The sequence below is a fragment of the Oncorhynchus gorbuscha genome, linkage group LG20, assembly GCF_021184085.1.
Source record: "Oncorhynchus gorbuscha isolate QuinsamMale2020 ecotype Even-year linkage group LG20, OgorEven_v1.0, whole genome shotgun sequence".
Lineage (NCBI taxonomy): Eukaryota > Metazoa > Chordata > Actinopteri > Salmoniformes > Salmonidae > Oncorhynchus > Oncorhynchus gorbuscha.
The window spans coordinates 31,568,868-31,577,708 of record NC_060192.1 but is presented as its reverse complement, the minus strand read 5'-3'; the positions used below and the strand labels follow the sequence as shown (position 1 = coordinate 31,577,708).

Sequence of the window (8,841 nt, the reverse complement as noted above, 5' to 3'; positions counted from 1 at the left end):
AATCTATGTTAATTGTGTGACCCTCATTAAACCTGGCTAAAACGTGCAATGTTTCTTCATCCGACTGGTTCAATTCCGTTTCTAAAGCACAAGAGAAAGATGACTAACAGCGGAGAGGCATAAACTGGGGGCATCGAGAGGGCAATGAGTTGTATTAACATTCGAAATATCCCACGAGCCACTTCCTCCTGGTTTAGAACCCCCAGCCAACACCCTCTCAGATTGGGGCCTTACAGAGAATGTCGTGAAAAGGTGGGCACGATACTAGACCGACATATCACCTCGGAGATCTGTTTGAAATTCCCCTCAATACAGCCGTGGAGCCGCGCTGTCTGTTTCAGTCCAGCATAGAAAAAAATAGGCCTAGATTACTTAAACCCAAAGAAGCAGGCCAATTCCATGTTTTATTTATATAAATATTTGAATAAAGTGAAATATTTCTAACTGCAGTGGGAGAGTAAAATATAGGTCAACTCTTGAAATAAAGATAAATATATATGCCTAATACTATAAAGATTATATCACACAAAACAAGTACAGACACGAGGAATTTTGAAGAGGACAAAGACATAATGTATCTAAGGAAATATAGGTATTTTAAAGAGGGCAGTATTACATTTAATAAGGATTTATTGGGGCACATGTATATGCACAACATGATTTTATGCTATCTGTTCATTTGAAAAAGGCCATGGCCACTCCAGGGCTCTCTACCACGTTCCTCGACCCTTCCCCATTTTATTCCACAAGTTATGCGGGCACGGCAGTAGCAGGTTCTCCCGTTGAGAAAATCAACATGAACTCATGTTAGTTTCTCCTGTGCGATTTGTAGCATTCTTCTCGACGCCCAGGACGGCTTTGATGCTGGTGCTCGGCTCCCTTTGAAATGCGGGGCCTTCTCTAATGCAAATCCACCCTGATGGGATAAGGCGAGGGAGGGAGATGAGGGCTATAAAATGTTGACGTCAGCGCGACAACTCCTAACCCGCAGCGTGTCTAGCAAACAATAAGTTAAAGAGTATAGGTGGAACAGCCAGGTGGAGGAGGCCTTTGGTTAAACAGAAACCCGGGGAAGAGGAGGCAAGAGTAACGCACTGGACGCACACTATGCGCAGGAGTTACCATTCGGAAATATGTACGTGAGTTATCTTTTGGAGAAGGACACCAGCATGTACCCAAATTCAGTGCGACATCCCAGCCTAAACTTGAACCATCAGAACTTTGTTCCCGCACCTCCGCAGTATTCGGATTTCAGCGGATACCATCAAGTTCCTGGGATTAACAATGACCCTCACCACAGCCAGACTGGGGCCTGGAACCCCGTTTACGCACCGCCGACCCGGGAAGACTGGTCGCCCTATGGGCCAGGTACAGGACCGTCCACATCGAATCCGGGAGCAATTGGCTATAGCCCCCCAGAGTTCTCTCCAGTCCCACAACCCGGGCTTCTCCCGTCGTCTATCAACTCATCTGTAGGTCAGCTCTCTCCCATTTCTCAGCGCAGAAACCCTTATGATTGGATGAGGCGGAGCGCGCCACCGGCAAATTTAGGTAGGTTATTTCATACATCTTTGTAATCAAGGAGTGTATAATTTTGTTGTCCATAAGACCATAGAAAATAAAGCGTAAATCATAAAATATGTATTAAATTAAACGTACCTGTAGCAAAGCACACACTTATATGAAATAATGTGTCAAATTCAGTGTCTTTGGTCCATTTCTTTCTGAAACCACAGATACTGAAATACTGTAGGCAATACGCAGTCTTGAGAGGAAAAAGCTCAACCAGAACAACTGCGCTTCCAAATGCGTGCACCTGTTCACTGAATTCATGATTCAACTCAGAAAGAAGGAATACCAAGGTGACCTGGCTGTCGCTTGGTTGTTCATAGCTGATTCATTCGTTAGTATTTGTTCAATCCCATCAAGGTATTGGACATTGCATATTGTTTACTGACATAAACGTTATCTTGCGCGGCCATCAGCCCAGTTGGTCCTCTCATGCTCACTATTATTTTGTGAACTCATGAATCACACCTCACATGCCGTCATAAATTAGTGGTATTATCTCGTGAGTTTTATGGTTATAATATGGCCTATGTAATGTATTTACAAGTTGAGGGTAAACCAGGGTATGCAATTTAATTGCATTACATTAAAGTGTTCAATGATTATGCTTATGATTATAATTGCCTATCATCGTGCAGTAAAAAGTAATAGGCTAGTATAGCTTATAACAGTCATAATATAGTCTAGGCTATATAAATGACTTTATTACCATATTTATGATCATCTTCGTATTCATCTTTGATTTTGTCTGGTGTAGCTTATAGACTTCACAATTATGTTATTATGTTCCTCCTATTATGTGAGCAATCCCTCGTCCCCCGATACATGTTACCGGATTGTTTCATAATATCAATAAGAATTCTCTAAGTCAGTTGAGACGGCTTAACCTGGAAGTGATCAGATGAAAGAAACCATCTGGGGTTTTGAAGATCTTGTTATGCAAATTAGGCCGTTGGTTGTCGTCTTGTGTCGTAGGGCTCTAGAATGGTTTGCTATGTTGTAATTCTTTGTTAGCCATTATGTCTCTTGGCAGGAGTTCTTGTTGTCGATTTACTTTGATGTCGCTCGCTTTGTTCACGCTTGTCCTCCACTAGACCTTCCTTATGCGTCATAATGGCCTGCTGATATAATACGTCATAAATTGACATCATATGACATGACATTTATGAAAATACATATTTTACTGAATTCAATTGAATGGGCACGGAAGCACATTGGTGTACTGTTCCTACAGATTTATTAACTCACTTGCTGTATATGCCTGTATTTAAGTTTGATCCTCACCGCCTCATACTCAACTCTGGGTCTTCAACTCAGTTCCACTGCTCTAAGGCAGGGATGTCAAACTCATTCCATTGAGGGCTTTTTCTCCCTTTCAATTAAGACCTAGACAACCAGGTGAGGGGAGTTCCTTACTAATCAGAGACCTTATTTCATCAATCAAGTACAAGTGAAGACACTTGCCCCTCCGTGGAAAGAGTTTGACACATGCTCTAAGGCCTCTATCTGAGATCCTCAAAAGGCCTACACATGTCCCAACATCTTGGTTTTATTGACATTTTGGACATAAGTATGTCATCAGTTCAAGCAAGCAGGCCTATTTCACAGGAGCCTACACACCAGCTCCTCCAGGTCTCACCGATGATCTCTAAATAACTGGTACTGAATTTGCAAGCATGTAGTTTGAAGGCATGTGAATCCTAGACCAAACTGGCCACCCTAGTGCCAAAGAGTGAGATGGCTATACGGTGCAATTGAAAAGTATTCAGACCCCTTGACTTTTTCCACATTTTGTTACATTACAGCCTTATTCTAAAATGTATTACATATTTTTTCCTCATCAATCTACACACAATACCCCATAATGTTAAAGCAAAAACAGGTTTTTAGAAATGTTTGCAAATGTATACATTTGGTTGTTGTTGAAATATCACATTTACATAATTATTCAGACCCTTTACTCGGTACATTGTTGAAGCACCGTTGGCAGCGATTACAGCCTTTAATATTATTGGGTATGATGCTACAAGCTTGGCACACCTGTATTTGGGGAGTTTCTCCCATTCTTCTCTGAAGATCCTCTTAAGCTCTGTCAGGTTGGATGGGGAGCGTCACTGCACAGCTATTTTCTGGTCTGGCTGGGCCACTCAAGGACATTCAGAGACTTGTCCGGAAGCCACTCCTGCAGTGTCTTGACTGTGATGAGGGTCAGGGGTGGCAGGGTAGCCTAGTGGTTAGAGTATTGGACTAGCAACCGGAAGGTTGCAAGTTCAAATCCCCCCGCTGAAAAGGTACAAATCTGTTGTTCTGCCCCTGAACAGGTATTAACCCACTGTTCCTAGGCTGTCATTGAAAATAATAAATGGTTCTTAACTTACTTGCCTAGTTAAATAAAGGTTAAAAGAGATATTTAAAAAATTGTCCTGTTGGAAGGTAAACTTCTGCCCCAATCTTAGGGCTTGAGTGCTTTGGAGCAGGTTTTCATCAAGGATCTCTCTGTACTTCGCTCCGTTTATCTTTTTCTCAATCCTGTCTTGTCGCCAGTCCCTGCCGCTGAAAAACATTCCCACAGCATGATGCTGCCACCACCGTGCTTCACCGTGAGGGTGGTGCCAGGTTTCATCCAGACGTGACGCTTGGCATTCAGGCCATAGAGTTCAATCTTGGTTTAATCCGACCAGAGAATCTTGTTTCTCATGGTCTGAGAGTCCTTTAGGTGCTTTTTGGCAAACTCCAAGCGGGCTGTCATGTGCCTTTTACTGAGGTGTAGCTTCCGTCTGGCCTCTCTACCGTAAAGGCCTGATTGGTGGAATGCTGCAGAGATGGCTGTCCTTCTGCAAGGTTCTCCCATCTCCACAGAGGAACTCTGGAGCCCTGTCAGAGCGACCATCGGGTTCTTGGTCACCTCCCTGACCAAGGCCCTTCTCCCCTGATTGCTCAGTTTGGCCGGGTGGCCAGCTCTAGGAAGAGTCTTGGTGGTTCCAAACTTCTTCCATTTAATAATTATGGAGGCCACTGTGTTCTTGGGGACCTTCAATGCTGCAGAAATGTTATGGTACCCTTTCCCAGATCTGTGCATACGGACAATCCCTTTGACCTCATGGCTTGGTTTTTGCTCTGACATGCACTGTCAACTGTTGGACCTTATATAGACAGGTGTGTTTCCAAATCGTGTCCAATCAATTGATGTTACCAATCAAATTGTAGAAACATCTCAAGGATGATTAATGGAAACAGGATGCACCTGAGCAAAGGGTCTCATAGCAAAGGGTCTGAATACTTATGAAAATAAGGTATCTTTTTAAATGTTTTATAAATTTACTGAAAATTCAAAAAAGTTTTTTGTTTTGTCATCATGTGATATTGTGTTAGATTGACAAGGAAAACAAATAGTGAATATGTTTTTGAATAAGGCTGTAACGTAACAAAATGTGAAAAAAGTCAAGGGGTCTTAATACTTTCTGAATGCACTGTAAAAAGCTTTTCTCTTTGTATAGAAAACCTACCAGAAATCAAGTTGTTGTCAGTGCCTGGGACCACTTATGATTAACAGAGGCAGCAGGAGCACAGACTTGCGGCTGCCATAAATGTCCATTTCACTGCACCTAATGGGCCCGGGCCCGTTCAAAAATACATGTTTAACCCACATGTATCGTTCCAGTTCATGCGGTTATCTGGTTGTCCCAGACGAGGAGTTTTATGGTCCATGTTAGCGATTAACTCTCGACAAGAGCCATGTCATTTTATCATATCAGCCAGCTGAACATTCATTCTCATGAACGTCTCATTAACCTCCACCGCTAAACCCTTTTATCTTAGCAGCCATCAGTGACATCGGTACACAAGTGCAGTGCTGCAGATTGTGTGTCAACCGCATTCTCTACTTATACAAAGTAAACATTTCCACTTCTTAAAACTTTTCACGTTTTGATCCACGTCACGGGTTCTTGAATGCTCTGGTATTTTCGTTGATGGTTCCAGCAAGGGAGACTATTGTTGAATATTTCCGGGTCGACTACATTAATTATTATATATTTTTTTGGCTTTGACACCTGCCATTCTGATTAAATGCTTATGTACAGTCTCAGTTTGCCCCTTGGAAGCCTCGTGACGCAAACCCTGTTGTCGCTAGTGATGGGAGCCACTCCAATCAGTACAGTGTTTCATTAACGCAGCATGGAGATTGTATGGGTCAATACCCTCGTAGACATGCACCATGCACCTCAGACGCCGTCCGCTTGGGAGTGGTCCGTCTGTGTCAACATGGTAATTAGAAAACAACGGTCATCAGAGAAGAGGTAGCTATTATGAATCAGGAGGTGAAGAGAATCAATTAGGGGTCGATGGGAGCAGGAGGGTGTGTTCTGTGTTTCAACAGCCTAATGGTCTGGATAACTCTCTGGTCATCAGGCCGGGCCTGGCGCCTTTACAGGCAGGCCCCTCCCCCTCTCAGCTCACACATTTTAATCTTTAACTTGGTTGCTGCTGCTGCACTTAGGTCCCTCGTTCACTATGGACAGAATGAAGTGACTTTTGATTTACGGTACCTAATTAAAAAGACAAGCTGATCTCAGAGCTTTGCTAGTTCATCTCTGTGTGTTTTAGTGAGAGGTTTCATGTATGAAATGAAGCAGAAACCACATTTTCACAGATGTCTGTCTCATCTTTATTTACTCATCTAATATCGGTTATTTACGGCATGTAAGTTAATGTGAAATCTGATTGTAGCATTAACCCAGTCGTCCTCCCATTATGACCAATGCAGGTGAAGCCCTACTGAGAATCACATCTCAATCTTATGCAAATGTCTGTTCAGCTAGTTTTTGCTACAGATTTGAATGGCAAACAATATGGACAGGGTAGACATTCTATTAACATAACGTCTGTTAAAGTTCAAATAAACATAGAAGTCGTTTTTTTAATCATCTCTACGTTACACACACAATATGAAGGTTGAATGATGACCATACTATAACTCTGTTGCAGGTGGTAAGACACGAACGAAAGACAAGTACCGGGTGGTGTACACAGATCACCAGCGCTTGGAGCTGGAGAAGGAGTTTCACTATAGCCGCTACATTACCATCAGGAGGAAAGCAGAGTTGGCCACCTCTCTCTGCCTCTCAGAACGACAGGTCAGACAACACCACAGCAGGCAGTTACACTCTCTCTCTCTCTCTCTCTCTCTCTCTCTCTCTCTCTCTCTCTCTCTCTCTCTCTCTCTCTCTCTCTCTCTCTCTCTCTCTCTCTCTCTCTCTCTCTCTCTCTCTCTCTCTCTCTCTCTCTCTCTCTCTCTCTCTCTCTCTCTCTCTCTCTCTCTCTCTCTCTCTCTCTCTCTCTCTCTCTCTCTCTCTCTCTCTCTCTCTCTCTCTCTCCTTTTAGTAGACTACCCACAGAGCACTTATCTCCAATCTTTTGTTTATTCCACAGGTGAAAATCTGGTTTCAGAATCGGCGTGCCAAAGAGAGGAAAGTGAACAAGAAGAAGATGCAACAGCCTCAGGCAGCGTCCACAACAACACCTACTCCACCCAGCAATGTTGCCATGGTGACCAGCAGCAGTGGCGGCCTAGTGTCTTCATCCCTACAAATGACTATCAAAGAAGAATACTGATGACGGAGGTCTGACGTGAAGAAAAAGAAGAAGACTTTGTGTCATATCTAACCTGCAATAGAGACCCCAGTCAACAGCTTGAGTAACATGGGGACAAGGCACATGCAGGGGTCAACACCTACAGAGAAAAAATATTTGTAAAAGACTGGCTGCTGTTTCCTGCGCTTTTGTTTTTGGAAAAGGACAAGACAGACCAACACGAACGTTGGCTGTGCGCAATAGATTACGTGCCGGGGGTTTCGACGAACGGTGGCGATTCCACGTGGAATCATCGGGAAATGGATAGAAAATGAAGGCCCATGTTCTGTGGTCAGAGGCGGTAGGACGGCCACCCGCTGTGCACATGTTCTGTGGTCAGAGGCGGTAGGACGGCCACCCGCTGTGCACATGTTCTGTGGTCAGAGGCGGTAGGACGGCCACCCGCTGTGCACATGTTCATGTTGGTCCGTCTTGTGAAAGAGAGACAAAGAACTGAGAAAGAGAAAAGCTATAAATATATATAAATATTAAACTGTTGTCTTTTACTGTTATCATGGCTTCTATTGTTTCTTCTGCTGATACTGGAAATACCTGGAAATGGTTCTGATCCCACGCAATAATAATAATAATAATACGTGTATATTTTCAAAGTAATTTGTATTAAAAGCTTTATTGTAACATCATGAGCTCATTCTTTATAGTAGGGAAATGGAAGATTGTTGGAGCGCATCTTCAAACTATATATATTTTCCTAAAAGGTTTTACAACATGAACATCTGTCACACATTTAGGATTTACATCATTTTGAAATCATCTACAACGTGAAATCATACTTTAATGTTTTACAAGGCTAAGTAAGTTTGACCATAAGCTAACTGCTCACTACATATGCTTTTTAGAGGCACTAAAGTGACAACTGTGAACATACAGGAATTGCTGGGATTAACATCATTGAAGAAATATGATTTCAGATGGCACTTCATCTCGGAATCAATATAATTTGAGAATGTTAAAGAAAAGTATGTACGTAATCATTGTGTTTGGTCTTGTATGTATTATTTTGTATCATCGTGGTGTGGGGCTTTGAAAATCATCAGGTTAGAGGAGACATTAAAAAGTGGTGCAGTGGATGAAAGTGACAATGAGACAGACAGGGCCAGAGACAATGAGACAGACAGGGTCAGAGACAATGAGACAGACAGGGCCAGAGACAATGAGACACACAGGGCCAGAGACAATGAGACAGACAGGGCCAGAGACAATGAGACAGACAGGGCCAAAGACAATGAGACAGACAGGGCCAGAGACAATGAGACAGACAGGGCCAGAGACAATGAGACAGACAGGGCCAGAGACAATGAGAAGGACAGGGCTAGAGACAATGAGACAGACAGGGCCAGACACAATGAGACAGACAGGGCCAGAGACAATGAGACAGACAGGGCCAGAGACAATGAGAAGGACAGGGCTAGAGACAATGAGACAGACAGGGCCAGAGACAATGAGACAGACAGGGCCAGAGACAATGAGACAGACAGGGCTAGAGACAATGAGACAGACAGGGCCAGAGACAATGAGACAGACAGGGCCAGAGACAATGAGACAGACAGGGCCAAAGACAATGAGACAGACAGGGCTAGAGACAATGAGACAGACAGGGCCAGAGACAATAAGACAGAC

The 8,841-nt window shown here is 43.3% G+C and overlaps 1 protein-coding gene across 1 annotated transcript; it reads left to right on the top strand.

Moving 5' to 3' along the window:
• The first annotated feature begins 996 nt into the window (after nucleotides 1–996).
• LOC124006690 (homeobox protein CDX-1-like) lies at nucleotides 997–7,839 on the top strand. The gene is made up of 3 exons (XM_046316761.1): nucleotides 997–1,551; nucleotides 6,556–6,704; nucleotides 7,000–7,839. Exons 1-3 carry the CDS (start codon nucleotides 1,134–1,136, stop codon nucleotides 7,180–7,182), a joined length of 750 nt encoding a protein of 249 aa, XP_046172717.1. The 5' UTR covers nucleotides 997–1,133; the 3' UTR covers nucleotides 7,183–7,839.
• The last annotated feature ends 1,002 nt before the right edge of the window (nucleotides 7,840–8,841 follow it).

Coding starts and splice junctions, on each gene's coding strand:
- LOC124006690 (XM_046316761.1), top strand. CDS start 1,134: ATGTACGTGAGTTATCTTTTGGAGAAGGACACCAGCATGTACCCAAAT. Junction 1,552..6,555: donor CGCGCCACCGGCAAATTTAG/GTAGGTTATTTC, acceptor ACTCTGTTGCAG/GTGGTAAGACACGAACGAAA. Junction 6,705..6,999: donor TCTGCCTCTCAGAACGACAG/GTCAGACAACAC, acceptor TTTATTCCACAG/GTGAAAATCTGGTTTCAGAA.